The sequence below is a fragment of the Chinchilla lanigera genome, unplaced genomic scaffold (assembly GCF_000276665.1).
Source record: "Chinchilla lanigera isolate Chin_1 unplaced genomic scaffold, ChiLan1.0 scaffold00013, whole genome shotgun sequence".
Taxonomy (NCBI): domain Eukaryota; kingdom Metazoa; phylum Chordata; class Mammalia; order Rodentia; family Chinchillidae; genus Chinchilla; species Chinchilla lanigera.
Window position 1 is genome coordinate 6,907,833 of NW_004955414.1, and position 17,577 is coordinate 6,925,409.

Consider the following 17,577-nt stretch of genomic DNA (forward strand, 5'->3'; position numbering starts at 1 on the left):
GTGGTTTTTTTAACCCATAGAATTGTCTTATATCTTGCATGTTGTCATTTCATTTTACTGGGTAATACTTTTTTATAAGGTTGGTATGTATTACTTATGGTAATTGTAAATAATATACAACTAATGATTTCACATGTATAAAATTTTTAAAAATTGCCTGATGATTTGAAGAATGGGATTGTAGTTCCATAAGATATTAAAGTTGAGTTTTGAAGTTACTAACTTTTGTAAGGGAATGTGTTCTAATTCCTGATGAAAAAGGAATGTTGATCAGAAGCAAAATTGACTTCTGCTTCTGTGAAATTCTAAGAGAAAAGGTTTTTAAAAAGCTGCGTGTGATGTACTTGGCATTTAAAATGTGAACTCTGAAGAATTTGATCATTATTACTTAATTTGTCACTAAGTCAAGTTGGTATCAAGATAATATAGCCATTAAATAACAGGTTTTTGTTGGTAAAGGGAGAGTTTAATCATTCATAAAAACTTTTTATATTTCTTTTCTTACAGGATATGACATGTCTACATTTATTAGGCGGTATAGTAGATATTTAAATGAAAAAGCAGTTTCATACAGACAAGTTGCATTTGATTTCACAAAAGTGAAGAGAGGGTGAGTTATACTTTTTTTGACATCTGATGCATATAAAATACCTTTGTAGTAGAAGTTTTTAAAAATTCTTTATATTTTTCTAACAGCTGTGCTTAGATACAGTTCACAGAATATAAATTTCACCCCGTTAAAGAGTCCACAGTTCAGTGATTTTTAGTGTATTTACGAAGTAGTGCAACATCATTACTACTATATAATACCAAACAATTTTCACATTTCTTTTTTCTCTTTCTTTCTTTCTTTCTTTCTTTCTTTCTTTCTTTCTTTCTTTCTTTCTTTCTTTCTTTCTTTTTCTTTCTTTCTTTTTCTTTCTTCCTTTCTTCCTTTCTTCCTTTCTTTCCTTTCTTTCCTTTCTTTCCTTTCTTTCCTTTCTTTTCTTTCTTTTCTTTTCTTTTCTTTTCTTTTCTTTCTTTCTTTCTTTCTTTCTTTCTTCTTTTTGAGACAGGGTCTCGCTATGCAGTTCAGGCTGGCCTTGAGCTCCCTTTTTAGCCCAGGCTGGTCTTGAACTCTCAATGATCCTCCTGCCTCAGCCTCCCAAGTGCTGAGATTACAGGCATGTGCTAACACGCCCAGCTATACCAGACAATCTTCATCAGCTCATAGCTAGTAGTCATTTTCCATTCCCCTTTCCCTGCAACAACCATTAATCTCTTTTCTGCCTCTATTCCTTTTGCCTGTTATGGACAGTTTGCATAAATGAAACTATACAGTTATGGCTGTTTGTATCTGACTTTTTTCATTTTGCATAATGTATTTAAGCTGTTGTACTACATAAAGTTTGCCGCAGAATGTATACACACTTCAGGAAAAGAAAGATTTGTATAAATATTTTAGTGCTAAATTTATTGAGACATGAGAGTAATAATACAAGTTACTGTAGGCCTGTACAGTTACAAAAGGTGCTCAAGGTGGTGGCCATTGGCTTCCAGATATTTGTTAGTGTGGCAAACTGCTACTTAATTAACCTTGTTCCATTGAGATTGCTGCATATGCCTTTTTATGTCTTCTCTCAGGTCCAGCAGTGTAGTACGTTTTCTGTAATATATGACGTTGTCTAGGGCCCCCCCGCATGAGGGTAACACCATCTGCTGAAAAAACATGTTTTTCTTTTTCTGAGGTGTGTGTGTGTTTTTTTTGGTGGACTCTGTATGTTGTGGCATAAATCAGGACTTCATTTCTTTTGAATGGTTTCCACCTTTTGGCTATTAGAAATAATGTTACTGTAAATATTTGTGTACAAGATTTTATGTAGATTATCTGTTTTTAACATTTTAAATTACTTTCTTATTAATTTACTTTTATCTTTTGCCTCTGGTATGTAAGTATACCTTGGAGTGCTGGGCTATAACTCTTATCTTTAGTGTTCTCAGTGACTCTTAAACTGTTTTTTAAAGCAATGGAAGCATTTGATATTTCTACCAGTTGTGTCTGAGTTCCATATTCTCTGTATTCTTGCAGGAAAAAACCCGGATTTTCTTATGGTTTATTTTATGGTTTTACTTGTTTTATTTGTCACTGTCTTATGGTGTGTGGTTTGTATTTTCCCTGATGGCTAATGATAACATCTTTTTATGTGCTTATCTGCCATTTATATATCTTCTTTGGAAAAATTTGTCTTCAAATCCTTTGCTAATTATAAAATTAGGTTTTTTCACTGTTAAGTTATTAGCAATTTTTTTTGAAAAAAATATTCTCTTACTGTTTCTTTGTAATTTTACTGGTCTTTGGGTAACTGTGATCTGAAATTATTAATGGAGAATTACTAAAACAGAGAATTCATAAGTTTCAATATGGGTACTGTTCTGAGTTGCTTGATGAAATCCTGTATCATTCTGCTCTGAGCGCAGATCATCTCCTTTTTCAGCACATCCATGGTGTATGTCACCCACCCACTAGTCAGTTACAAGTTTAGTACTGTGTGTGGCTTTAGACATCCACTGGGCTTCTTGGGACTGCTCCTCATGGGTGAGAGAGGGTTACTGTATATTCTGGACAACAGTTCCTTAATCACATGACCTGCAAATATTTTCACCCTCTTGAAAATTTTTTTTTTTTCATTAATGTTGCTGGTGTCCTTTGAAGACCAAGTTTTTTTTTTGTTTTTTTTTTGTTTTTGTTTTTTCTCCGGTACCGGGAACCGAACTCACGACCTTGCACTTGCCAGGCAGGCGCTTTTGCCGCTGAGCTAAATCCCCAGCCCAAGAACAAAAGTTTTAAATTCTGATAGTATTTATTTTGTCAGTTTTTCCCTTTGGTTGCTTATACTTGTCATGTCTAAAAAATGTATTTAATACAAGTCACAAAGATTTGCTTTGTGAATTATATGCTTTTAAGCTCATACAGCTAAGTTTTAAAAATATATTTTGAAATAATTTCTGTATATGGTGTGAGGCCTGGGTCCAGAATTCATTCTTTTGTATGTGTATATGCAGTTGTCCAAACCCCATTTTATGAAAAGATTTTTTTCTCATTGAGTGGTCTTACCATCACTGTTGAATTGGCCATAAGTGTAAAAATTTATTTTTGGATTTTCTGTCTGCTACATTGACCTGTATGTTTTTCCTTTTGCCAGTATCATACTGACTTAATTACTTTTGCTTTGGTGTAGTGAGTTTTGAAATTGGAAAGTGTGAGTCCTCCAACTGTGTTCTTCTTTTCCAAGATTGTCCTGTCTCTTCTGGGAGGTTCCTTACATTTTCATATGAGTTTTAGGGTCAACTTGTCAATTTGTACATCTGGAATTTTTTTTTTTTGGACAGGGATTGCTTTGAATCTGTAGATCAGTTTAAGGATTACTGCCATTTTACACACATGCAGTTTCTGGTATATAAATATGGACTATTTTTCTGTGAGGACCTTTTTCTTTTGAGCTGTTTTATATTTAAGATTCCTTTTAATATTGAATGCAGATGAATTTAATTTTTTGATGTACCCTAAATAGTGGTCGTCTTTGCATAGGAAGTAGACATGTGAATGATACAACTAAAACTTACATACCTGATAGTGTCTGATACGCAGCATTTTTTTCCCTAGAATATATGATATTCCTCAGGAAAAAGCAACCAAAGATATTCTTGAAGGGCAGCTTTGAAGGCCTGTCCTGAGGGAAATCTGGCATCTGTTAAAAAAAATATATTGGTTAAAAAAAAAAATATATATATATATATGTATATATATAGGTGAATATCTTTGTGAGCTGCTCTGCTAATCCAACACCCCACAAATCTAAGCAATTGATATGTTGTTTGCACTTGTTCTTTTGAAATTTTAAATTATTAAGCTAAAGTGGAAAATTTAATGAAAATGTAGAAGTAATCACATAGGTATACAGGAAATTTTAAAGCTACACCCAAATATTCTGTGTTACAATTCCAAATTACCGAGGTATTTTGGAACTTACCAAAACTAAATTCTTCTGGTTTTGTTTGACATATTTTGGCACTTTGGAGAAGATCTTGGTGAAGAGGTTCTCATTGGCAGTCTGGTTCTTAACCCTTTTATCCTGTCCAATAAATAATTTTACAGTTGGGCATTTATTAATGCTTCACTGTAAAGTGTTTTCAGCTTATCTTCAAAGTATTTGTAGATTTCAGAATAATATATTTTAAAAATACTAATGTGCACGCGTGCGCGCGCGCGCGCACACACACACACACACACACACACAGTTTGAAGACCAATCTTGAGATTGAGGATAGTTGATGATTTTTTTTTTCAGTCTAAATGAGCTAACTTTTTAATTGAATGAGACTATCCCTTGATGATACACAGTAAAATTAGTATTTATTTGAATGAAACCAGGAGGCACAATTGAGTGGGAACTAAGTAGTACAACAGTGATATTGTACACATACATACAATGCATATATGTGTATGTATGTGTGTATGTATCAGATTATATAAATAAGAAAAAAAAGACTCGAGTGCAATGAATGCAATTAAGATTTTTTTGTATTATGGCAAAAACCAATGGACTAGAGCTTTTGGAAACATTTTTATAGTAAAAGTTTTGTTTATTAATATTTTAAATTTTGTTTTGTTTGTTTTAAGATGTGGCCTCAATGTATTGTCTGGCCTGGCCTGGAACTCCTGGGCTCAAATGATACTCCTACTTCAATGCCCCGTGTAGCTGGGTCTACCAGTGTGTACCGCTGTGCCCTCTTTAGAATAATTTTTTTACGTTCATTTTTGTTTGACAGTGTTCAAGATCAAGCCCATGGCCTTGTATATGCCATGCAAGTACTGTACCACTGAGTTATATCCTTAGCCTAAAATCAAGCCTTTAAAAATTCAGGCAGTGTAACCTGACTTACAGAAAATGCTACCATTTGGTGTATCTAATCTTTCCTGTAAATAGAAGTAAATCTGTATGAAGGTACATAGAAAATTACATAAAACTTGAGTCATAGTCTTTATAAAGTTTGCTTCACACACACACATGCGGTATTTTCTTTAGACATTTTTACTCTGAATACATACATTTATCTCACTTTTAGGAATTGCTATAGAAATATGTTCTAAATGTACATTTCATTTATTCCTATTGTGTTACTCTTATAAAAGCAATAAATTAACCATCCTTTTACATATAGTTGAGTTCTTAAGTGAATTTTCCTGTAGAATAAATGAGTGGATCATATAATACATGTATTAAACATTTTCATAGAAAATTCCTAATTGCCATTTATAAAAGTTAAGACAAATCATTGACTAAACTACAGGTACAAATACCTCTTTTCTATACTTCAATAAAAATGTTATTAGATGTACATTTTATATTGGTTAATTAATAAATGGTGATATTGAGCCCTCTCTTTTTTACAATGGCATTCTTGCTTTGTTAATTGCATTTTGGTGTCCCTTGCCCATTTCTGTATCGAATATTTTTATTTTCCATTACATTGAATAGTGGCTCTATAGGTAGATGAATCTGGTTTGAAAACTAGCTTCACTCTATTCCAGGGAAGAACTTGGTAAGATACTTCAGGTAGCTTGCTGACTTAAAATGTATAACTTTAGTTTGAAATAATTTCACTTCTGGAAATGTTGGAAAAATAGAGATCTTTCTTTCATATGTTCTTTTTTGGGGGGGGAGGGGGGATAGGGTCTCACTGTGTAGTGCTGGCTTGCCTTAAACTTGCTTATGTAGCCCAGGCTGGCTTCGAACTCACAGCAATCCTCCTGCCTCAGCCTCCCCAGTGCTGGGATTATAGGCGTGCTTATATTCTTTATTTAGAATCACTAATTTTTAACATTTTTTTAGTATATGTATAATGATGCGTGTATGTGTGTATATGCACTTTTTTTCTGGATTACTTGAGATTAGGTTACATATTTCATGCTGTGTTATAGTTTATACCTCTGATACTTCAGTACATGTTTCGTAAGAACAATAAGAACGTATTCATCAGCTTGTGAACTTTTTTCACATAGTGGCACATATGCTGATAACTGTATAAAATACCAATTCTTTGAGGCTGAAGGGTTAAAAGATCAATTTCTTGGCAAATGTGTAACCCTTTTTTATAGTACTCACTCCATCTGTAAAAGTGGTGATGATGTTAGCAGTATTTACCTATTAGGGAAATTAAGAGAAATTGTATATGCAATGCTTAGTACATTATACTCAATAAATGAGTTTTTGTGTATTAAGAAAATATGTGGTCAGAGTTAAATATTTTTCCTTATTTTTTAACGTTAAAAGTTTTAAAATCTCAGAGGATCAGAATTATCCCTCTCTTTTTTTGGCTTGTGTCTTTTAGTAAGCTCAGAGCTTCTATAGCCCCCTGTCCCATCAAATATCTCTTCTCAAGTTTTCATCAAATACACTTCTGGAATCAGTACCTTATACTTAAATGATTAATTCATTTTTTAAACAGTGAGAAGGTAATTGTTTTTAAAATAGACATGTAGCATGTTCAAAAACTAAACTGAATTACCCAGGTAATTGTTACTGATTTTTCACTCATATGTCCCCTTTTTTTCTTTAAAACTCTTCTTATATTCTGGAAAATTCTCATTTTTTAGGAATTCAAATATTTCTTTGAGAAAGTCTTGTTTCTGGTTTTTTGTTTTGTTTTGTTCTTTTTTGTTTTTTTTTTCCAGTACCAGGAATCGAACTCACGACGTCATGCTTGCCAGGCAGGTGCTGTGCTGCTGAGCTAAATCCCTAGCCCCAGAAAGTCTTGTTGCTATTGTTAGATTATATATGAAACTGTGACTTTCATGAGGAAAATATAATCTTCCTCATATTTATGTCTTTAGACCTTATCATGGTATATAAATATAGCATGTAGATGTTAATTGTTTGCAAAAATACTGACAGACAAGTTTACAAAGAGTATGTGAGATGGCTATATACATAATGGATCTAACAAACTGCCCATGTGTTTATCTTTTCAGTAGTTTTGTGTAACATTCCATGTTTTTGTAATATTAACTCATGATATTAAATTGTCTTGTAAGTTGATGGAGTCCAAAATAAAGACGTTGTATAAGCAGAAGAATGATCCAGTCTGTAAATAAGGAAATCAGACTTGTAATGTACTCCTGTCTTATATTTGGGCAACAAGTATCTGATTTGAATTACAATCTGTTTATGAAATCATAACTTGTCTTATACATGGAATATGAATTGTCATGCATTTGATTTCAGTCAGATCCAAGTATTTGAGTTTGTAAGGTATTTCAGTTCTTTTAAAGTCTAACATGAATATATGATACGGTAACTGAGGATCTTCCTTGAGGAATTTAAAAGTTTTCTGGGAAAGTTCTTTCCCATGATTCCTTGGGAATTTAAAAGTTTTCTGACGTGGAGGCTAGTGAGGCAGGAAGGAACCAAAAATGCCCTCTTTCTGACATAAGACACTGGGAAGATTGCGCCTTTTACTGGGGAGATTTGGGGGAGCATTGTAGGATGTAGTGATAATTAAGGATTTAATCTTGAAATACTAGTTTTAAGATGGCTGTGATTTAAACAAGTTGAACTATGAAATAGGCTATTTGACATACTAACTTGGAATTTAAGAGTTCTGGTCTGGGAAAACGTTAAAGGCATTTTGGTGATTTCGGCCTTGGACTGAGAGCCTGGAGAGGGAGGTGTACTATGAAAGACTCCAGAGATACTTTGGAGGTGCACCAATATGTACAGTATTTTAAAGGATTGGTGAAGAGGATGGCAGTAAATGAAACTGAAAGGCAAAGGCACGGGGGCACGTGCACATTTGTGTGTGTGTGTGTGTGTGTAGTAATAAGTACTTTAGGAATGAACTGGGCAAGGTGGAAGATGCCTATGATTCTACTCTAATCTGAGCTCTTTAGGAGGCTGATGCAAGATGATTGCAAGTTTAAGGCCAGCCTAGACAATTTAGCAAGACCATGTCACAGTAACAGGGTTAGAGGTGTAGCTTTAGTCATCCCGCTTACATCCCCCTGGGTTTGAGTTGCAGTATGTACTAGGGGAAAGAACAGAATAGGGGAAACTTCTCACTGATTCTGAGAAACTTAGATATGAGCCTCCAAAGTACTGTTGAAGAGGCAGTGTGGAATTTTATGACCTAAGCTAGAGAAATTTAACTGGAGTGTTGCAGCAGGAATCATGGGAAAGAACTGTAAAGAGAATGTAAGGTCAACTTACATGTAGTGTGGATTCCGAGAAGACCAGACAGTCTTATTTCTGTTGTTGGTGCCTGTTTCTAAGTGAAGTTTTTCAGAAGTTATAACTAGAGTTTGTGTGGGCGAGCAGGGATGTAGAAGTAGGAGAGTGAGGTCTGAGAGTTCACTGGAAAAGGCGAAGAGCATTGTGAGCAGTGTTGATGATCTCTTTGAGGATGATAATGATGACTGTAATTTTGCCATTTTGCTCAGTTTTCTAAGACTCAAGGGTATATAGACATGGAAGAGTTAAGTGTTTGCCCAGCCAAGACTGCAAATTGCCAGATGACTGCAAGGGAAAAAGAGAAGACCAAGAAAACGAAGGTTATTTACAAGGGAGTGTTTACAGTAATAATCTGTGGAATTCTACTCTAGTTGAAGAAAGTAAGAATGAGAAGTGATCAGTGTGGGTAGCAGTAGAACTGATACATTTAGGTTTTGGTTTTGATTAAGGAGAAAATAATATGGCCCTGAGGATTCTTGGCCAAGTCACTGAAGAGTTAAAAGAGGAGCTGAGGTTGGGATGGTATGTCTGGTGGCAGTAAGATTAGGATTTTTAGCAGTGGTGCAAACCAGTGGTATGTATGCCGGAGCAGACTGTTTATCATCGAAAGATCTAAAAGGTTCGCCATCACTGGACTATGGGACCATCAGAAGGGATTTTGAGATCAACATTAGTTCCGATGAAGTTACCTAAGAGTGACTGAGCCAGTGTTCAAGTCTTTTGTAATAGACCAGAAGATAAAAAAAATGACTTCAGCAATAAAGGGTGCGGGGGTTAAAAAGGTATCAGTGGTAACTGATAAAATGAGAATATGATATTTATGAAAACAAAGAGCTGCAAAGAGGGGTGGTATTCTTGGCCTAAAGTTCAGCATTACCTGTGTAATGCTTTAAAAAGTTCTAAACAATTTTGATGGGTTAACCTGTTACTAGGCTAATTAGGCTAAAGCTGATCAAGCCATTCGATGGATATTAAACTCTGTTGTGTCCTGCAGAACACAAATATTGTCTTTTCATAGCTTTGTTGTTTTTCCTGGCAACTGGGCTGGTGGTTGATTGACCAGCTCAGGTTATTGCAGCTGTTTAAGTACTGTCATTTGCAAATTAGGCAGATCCTACAGTTGGTTTGTTTTGTTTTTGTTTTGAAATGCATATTAACTGACAGGTTTAGAAAAAGCACTATTTTGGATTTCAGTATACCTAGGTTTACATAATGGTCCTGTTGCAGTGGCAAACAGAATCACTGAAAACAACACCTAGGATTTGGAGGCAGAGGTTTGTTTACATGGATGTGCACTGATTGGGATCATTCCCAGACTATCAGGCCCTGATCTCAGGTGGTCTAGGGCTTTTTTATGATGCACAAGCAAGAGCTACAAAGGCGAGACGGAACAGCCTAGTAGTTCTTCTGACTAGGTAGCAGGGTGAGATCATTGATTACAAGGGTAGATTAATGATCATCAATTTATGAAGATTGGTACAGTGAGGCATTTTGTATGTTTGGGTTATACTCTGGTAGTTATAGGGGTCAAGAAAGTAATTACAAAGCCATAAAGTAGTTACAGAGCTAGGCAGTTTCAAAAGAACAAAGTTTTTAAAAGAACAGTTTCTCATGCACAATTTTTTCCTTTCACTATCACTGATTAGTTTTCGGATTTTAAGTCATACAACAGTCTCACCAAACCTAAAATTTCATCATCTATAAAAGACCACAGTAATACATGTAGAATTCTTGAGAATTTGAAAACTACATCAAGCCCTTATTGGACTTACACTTAATACTTGTTGTTTCCCTTAACCCTAGTACCTTTTACTTCCTGATAGTTTTCTTTTTTTATATGTTATATAATAATACAATTTATTTAGTGCTAGTATTTCTTTCTTTAAAAATTTTTATTTGGAAATATTTAACAGATTTTGAAATTTTTTAAAATTTTTTGGTGAGGAGGAGTACTAGAGATTGAACAGAGGGTCTTCACACTGAGCTAAATCCTCAGCCTGCACCCCGCCCCCTGTTTGAGACAGTCCGCTAAGTTGCTAAGTTGTCCAGGCAGCGCCTGAACGTGGAATCTTCCTGTCTCTGTCTCCAAGGATGGGGGATCACAGGTGTGTGCCACCGCACTCAGCCAGACTGTTTTATTAAACAGTGCTCTTAGTGTCTCTTATTTAACAAATAGATTTTTAAAAACTTGGAAAATTTGCCTTTTATTTCATATAAAGTGGTTATAATTTTTGTATTAAAAGCCATTGCTGTTTTAGTTATGAGTAAAATACTTCCAATAAAGCGGTTCTCCCAACACATTAAGTTCATTTCCTGACACCATAGTGTTTTACTGTTAAGTAGCTTGAGACATGTAGTTTTCTTGTTATTTAGAAAAACTAGACAGTCTATCCTTTACATATGAATGGTTGGTCGTGAGGATCATGATTCCCTCAAGTGAAAAGCACACTATGGACCTGGCTAGCATAATCTAAACATTTCTTCTTTTATCTCATACTGTATGTTTATATTTAAATGAATATATAAGTCTTTGGTTTTGGTTTTAAATGAATATATAAGAAGTCTGGTTTCCTTTTTGCTTTTTGTGTGTGATCCACATTTGAGGTTTTTAGTTCAAAAATGGCTTAAATATGTGCCATTTCATAGCAACTTTATTCTCTGTTTAAGGAGAGAACCAGATGGGGGTTTGAAATGTAGATTTAATAGCAAATTCATTTTTTTCTTTTGTTATTTACAATAACAGGGCTGATGGTGTTATGAGAACAATGAATACAGAAAAACTCTTAAAAACTGTACCAATTATTCAAAATCAAATGGATGCACTTCTGGATTTTAATGTAAGTTGGTTATAATTCAGTGATTTAAGATTATTAAAAATTAGATCCTTATAAACTGATTAGTTTCTATTCTCAAATATTCATAGACCTTTTCACACTGTGATATTCGTCCTATTTGGCTAAAGATTTTCTGTAAATGTAGTTTCAAGTCAAATTATTTTTCATCCTTACATTTTAGATTTACTCTTAATTTCTTAGTTGCTTCTTTAGTTCTACAATTTTAGGATATACATGCTAAGAAGAAAATTGATGGAGGGATAAGGAAATTGATTTGAAAATGTGCTATTTGGATAATGGCTTTTAGATTTAAAATTGTGTAAGAATTTCCTTTATGAATAGCTGCCTTAATGTTTTATTTCTGTCTGGTTTGTAGAACTCAGAGCGTAACAATTACTCAAAAATAAAGGGAAGTTCAAATAATATTTATAATAGCTTGTTATATTACCAAAGGGCATTGTTTTCTCTGTAATTTTTGTTATAATGACCATTACTTGCCAGCATTGTCTTGTTTGTAGTGTTAGAAGTTAGTATATTTTTAATTCTGATGTCTCTTCCTCTGGTCCTTCCTCCTCCTCTCCTTCCTTTTCCTCTCCTCTTTCCCTTCCCCTCAAGCATTTCTTAAGTCAAGGTAGTAAGAGGGACTATGACAGTTTCACAATGAAATTGACTTTCATTTTAACTTATATTATAAAGCATCTTCAGACAGAAAGCAAGTGAGCCTTGTTCTCTGCTGTGTCCCCATTCCGTAGGGATGTACAGCAATACTAAGTGTTCAGTAAATGTTAATTAAATGAATCATGTGAGTGTTTTGTAGACTAGAATAGGGTTATCAAATGGTAACCCATTCCCTGTTTTTATGTGGCTTGCTAGCTAAGATGTGATTTTTCTACACAGTATTTAAATGTCTGAAAAAATTTTAAGACTTTTGCGAATGTGAAAATTATATGACACTCAAATTTCAGTGTTCACAATATTGTTACTGGAACAGTGCAAGCTCATTGACTTAAACTGTTGATGATTGCTTTTATGTTATAGTAGCAGCCCATTTGGTCTTTTATCCCCTCCAAAACAAAACAAAAACAGTAGCTTTCTGACTGCTAGTCTAGAAGACAGAATGATGTAATTACAACATTATTTTGGCTTATAGAGAGTAGTAATGGTGACGCTTTTAGAGCTTTCAATGATAACAGACAGCTCACTGCGGCACACATGCTGTATGTTTGCCACCACTGGTATAGAGGCTTCAGAGTCTAAGCATAGTTGTTTTTCCACTTACTTGATTGTTGGGTATCTATATAAAATTTCTCTTCCCAGTGTTTGCCATGGGTAACAGTTTACCTGATCTTTCTCTTGGTAGGTGTTCAGGGTTTCTTGTTTTAGATTCTGAGCAGTGCTTCACTAAATACTCTGTGTGTGTTTTACCAACTCATTTGTAAACTTTAAACAAATTTTTTAAAAATTGAGACAGGGTTTCATTATGTAGTACAAACTAGCCTTGAACTCACCATGTAGCTCAGGCTGGCCTCAAACTTGTGATGGTCCTTCTGCCTCAGCTTCCTGAGTGCTGAGATTACAGGCCTGTACCCCTATGCCTCTCTGTAAACATTTCTATAGGGTGAATATATAGAAAAATAATTTACTGGGTCAATGGATTTAAACATTTTATTTTAAAATGAATATTGCCAACTTAACTCCAAAAGTATTGAACCAAGCACTTGTTAGTAGATGCGTTTTTCTTATCAGCATTGAGTAATAGCTGTTATTTTGCTACTTACTAGTCTGAGGTTTAAGACAGAATATTTTCATAATATAATTTGATTAATTTTAATTTATCTCATAAGTGAACTTTTTTTCACCTGCTAGCCATATGTATTGTTTGTTTTGTAAATTGTCTTTAACTTACCTTATTATTTGGATTCTCCTTATGAGATGGAAACGAATAAGATACTCTGCAAATACTTTGTTCTGGTTTGTTATTTACTAAGTTTGTGCTTATGTTTAATAAGTACTGATGCAAAAATAATTCAATAAATCTTTCATGATTTAAAAGAACTCCTGAATAGATGTGGGCTTTATTATATTATTAGAATTGTTTATGTTATAATGTTAGTAATTAAAAGACCAGATATAGCCCAGAAATTTCAAAACTTAAAGGACAACAGACATTTATTTTTCTCCTTATAATGCTTTTTTGAACTAAGTTTAATTTTCAAAAACTGAAATTTGTTTCCTTGAGGCCTTTAAATAAATCTGAACTCTTTAAGATTTTTGTCAATATTTGGCTTCCCACTCTAAGAAATTAAAAATTTCATATATTGGGAAACTTGTATGTAGTATACATGTTAGACAACGTAAGTACCTTTTTTTTCCTAATAAGCCTAAATATTTTAATGTACCATATTTTAATGTGACAAAAGTCTTTGTCATTTAGCTAATTAGCCAGTTTGATTTTCCATTTTTTCTCCAGGTTAATAGCAATGAACTTACAAATGGGGTGATAAATGCTGCCTTCATGCTCCTATTCAAAGATGCCATTAGACTATTTGCAGCGTACAATGAAGGAATTATTAATCTGTTGGGTAAATACTGCTCTAGCCTTATAACATTTTTTTTAATCTTGTCATGTAAGTAAATAATAACTGAGTTGTTAATTTAAAGCTACCTAAAATTTATTGTTATTTTCATTCATTTTAATAATTACTTGGAAAAAAGACATCTGTGTATGCAAATGATTTAATTCTTATTTTTACTATCTGATTTTTAGCTAGATAAACTTCAGATTTTTAGGTATAGCTGTATTTTTTCCAGCCATTTTTATTAATTTTTAGGAATATTTCTCAATTTCTTTTCCCCAGGATACTGGGACTGAGCCAGGGCCGCTCAAATGCTAAGTGCACATACTACCACTGAGCTATACCCCCAGACCTTAAACTTAATTTAAAAATCTGTAATTATTTTAAATGCAGCAAGCATTTATTTTATGGGTGCCTTTTACTTTTGAGGCATTTTAGGAATTGGTAATATTCTCTTATGTATTCAGTATCAGTGGAATTTTGCCTAAAAATGCCCATTTATTTCAGTGGCATTTGGGTGGAATAGAAAAGTAATCTCAAAGGTGCCAAAGTATCGAGTGTCAGATGAAATACTTTTATTCCAGTATACTGGTTCTCTGCCAATCCCTTCCTTTAGAAAAATATTTCTTGTATTGATTTCTATAGACTAGAATAACACAAATTTATTCAGAGGTGCTCTAATCTATAAGAATAAGGAAATTGGGCTTATTTTTTGTAAGTGAAAAATAAAAGTTTCTTTTCTATATAGCTCTGAAAAGTATAGTATTCTGCTCTATGATTGATATAAATTAGGAGCATTACTCTATTTCATACGAAATTTAAATGGGCTTTCCAAGTAGCATTTAAACATAGTAAACTGGGCATCTTAATATGTTAATACTAGTTATACTATCAATAAAAGCATTTGGAAATAGTAGGTAGTGGTATTTTAAGTGGAGTAAGGTGTGATACGTGTTACATGCAAGTATTTATGGAACTGTGAGCGTAGTAGTATTGAGGAACAAACTAGTAATATGCAGAGTCAAGTAATTTTTGTATTTTGAATATGACACCACTTGTCTTTCAATTTGCATTAAATATCTAAAATAATTTAACGCTGGTATTTGTATTGTAGGGTTATGTTTTCTGAGAGACCTGCACAGTCATTTTAGAGATATTACCTGATATTTTTTCTTTTTAAGTGTTACATTTTGATGTGAATAAAAGTATTTTTATACTTTTGGCAGAAAAATATTTTGATATGAAAAAGAACCAGTGCAAAGAAGGTCTTGACATCTATAAGAAATTCTTGACTAGGATGACAAGAATCTCGGAATTCCTCAAGGTTGCAGAGGTAAAGTATCTTTCAGGGGCTGTGCCTCCTACATTTTGTTTTGTTTTGTCTATTGCATGGATTTTTGGAGAAATTACTTCATTATCCAAGTGAAAGGAATGTCTTCAATATAGTAAGGTATATATTAGGTAATATTAATATGCTTTGTTGAATTCTGTAGTATATGCAGTGAATTAATGAATAAAATATGTACTGTATATTTAATTCAGTGTGAGATATTAAAAAGTAATCTTTTTTAAATTGTTTACTACTTAGTAGGAATAGTTTTTATTGTGGAATTGGTTGTTTGTTTTAGGCTTATTTTGTTAACCATGAGAGAATATTCAGCATCAGTGCAAGATCCTTTTCCTCTGGTGAGCCCTGTAACTTGAGCTACATAGTTCAAATGGGTTTTTCTTTTGTTTTTTTTTTTTGTTTGTTTGTTTTAATTATTATTTTAAAGAGTAAAAGAAGGATAACGTAGTAACAAGGGCTTACCAAATTACAGACAAAATGGTAGGAAATTATCAATGGTTGTTGTTTTACATATTTATTAAAATATCTACATATTGTAGATATTTTACATATCTACAAGATAGTTTCTCAGGAAAACAAATAAACGAATAATAGTGAGTTACAGACAGAAGTGGTAGGCAATTATCAATGGTTGTCGTACTATACTTTGGTATCTTCAAAATGGTTTCTAAAGAAAATAAATAGAGCTATACATGAGTGACCAATTGACTATTCATTGACTATTCTCAGTGGTTGTTGTAGCAAACACATAGTAATAAACATACAACCATTTACGAAATAACATAGGAACAATACAGATATTACAGAGTTATGAACAGATGAGTAGGAAAATATCAGTGGCTGCTGTACTACATGGTGGTATCTTCAAAGTGGTTTCTCAGGAAGACAGAGATACGCAAGAAGGATCTAACAAGTAGTTACAGCCTAAGGGTTGTGAAAAATAGCATATTACCTCCTCACCAGTGATGCCTTTCACTGAGGTGTGACGGCTGGAAGGAAGGCCAGGATTGAAAAGAAGGACTGAGGGACTTGCACCTGTGTCTAGCAACAGGCTCTTTTCTTTCTCCTGTATAGTCATGATTACCCGGGTCTCCTCCATGGAGATGACAGTCTGGCCAGAAGAAGGCAGAGTATGCCCCGGGCCCCCTCAATTCTGTTGGACTAACTGGTAGGGTGGGTCTGAGCTCTGGGGCCTCTGCTTCAGAGGACAGACCGATCTCCATTGGTCACCTTTGCATTCAGGGTGTGGCCCAGGGGGCTTCTTAGGGCAGTTCCTCTTGAGGTGGCCTGGCTTTTAACAGTGGTAGCAGATGAATGCAGTTGTCAAGTTCTTCTTGGGGCCCTGAGAATTAGACTTAGGGTCTGTTTCTCTTAGTGCTGCAGCAAAAGCAGCTGCCTTTTCTCGGTCTCTTTGTTTTCTCTCCTTGGCCTCCTTCTCGTCACAGCTATAGAGTACTGAGGAGGCAGTTCTTACATCTCAAGTGAGCCATCTGGGGTGAAAGCCATTTTTTGTAGCTTTTTCTTTCCAGCCTCCCAGCGCATTGGGACCCTGCAACCACTTAGTGTCCTCTCCCCAGCCGTCAGCACAGGCAGCCGGAATCTCGGTGCAGACCTCTCCGGAGCTCCATGCGCTCCTCCACCAAATGTTTTATTTTTGAACAGAAGTGAATTTTATATATTTGTTCATTATTAACTATGTAAATCATGAAAAGTAGTTTATAGGATAATCAGTTTTGCAAATCTATTTTTAAAATAATTTTATGAAATTGTCATAAAAGGTAGTTACAAAGCCAGTCATGGGGGCATATAGCCTAGCTACTCTCTGGGCTACCGAAAAGGATTGTGAGTTCAGAGCCAGCCTGGGCAAATTAGTGAGACCCTGTCTCAAAAGAAAAAGGGGTAGGTCCTTGGTAGGCAGGGAAGGCACCAGTGACTATAAGGCAGTTGTAGTGTTTGTAGGCATTATTGTTTTGGAGCACATAGGGAGTTTTTGCTTTCCCCTTTTCCACCCTCTGCCCATCACTGTCAGATATGTCTCCCAGGGATAATTTCATTGATTACATCAGAATCGTTGCTCTAGAACTAGGTTGTCATGTTTGGCTCTATTACTGAAGTAATTTGTATTCTAATTGAGATAGAATAGTCCAGAACAGGATGATGAGACCTTTGAAGAAAATAGCCTTGTTTTATGTTGCCTACTGGAATTATTTTGGATTTAGAGATTTTTCAGTGATGGCTGGATATCGTGGGTACATACCTGTAATCTCAGTCACTGGGAAAGCTAAGGCAGGAGAATCACAAGTTTGAGGCCAGCTGGGCAACTTAGTGAGATACTCTTTCTGCCCCAAACCCTATCCCCAAAAGAAAGCTAGGGATATAGCTCAATGGCAGAATGTTTGCCTAGTGTATATGAGGTCTTAGGTTTAATGCCCAGCACCACGCATCCAGAAAGAAAAAAATCACATAGCTATAGGAGAGATTGCAGTTTTCGAATTTGCATCCTAGAACAGGTAGGAAGAGTTACCTTTCCTGCTGGGAAATTGCCTAGTTCT

At 34.6% G+C, this 17,577-nt stretch overlaps 1 protein-coding gene across 1 annotated transcript in view; it reads left to right on the plus strand.

The window, feature by feature from the left end:
• Picalm (phosphatidylinositol binding clathrin assembly protein) overlaps positions 1-17,577 on the plus strand; it is a gene marked incomplete in the record, with an annotated part of 99,350 nt that overhangs the window by 36,613 nt on the left and 45,160 nt on the right. Inside the window, 4 exon segments of the mRNA XM_005379748.2 lie at positions 508-610; positions 11,011-11,104; positions 13,572-13,683; positions 14,904-15,010. Coding sequence (XP_005379805.1) covers positions 508-610; positions 11,011-11,104; positions 13,572-13,683; positions 14,904-15,010 — 416 coding nt within the window.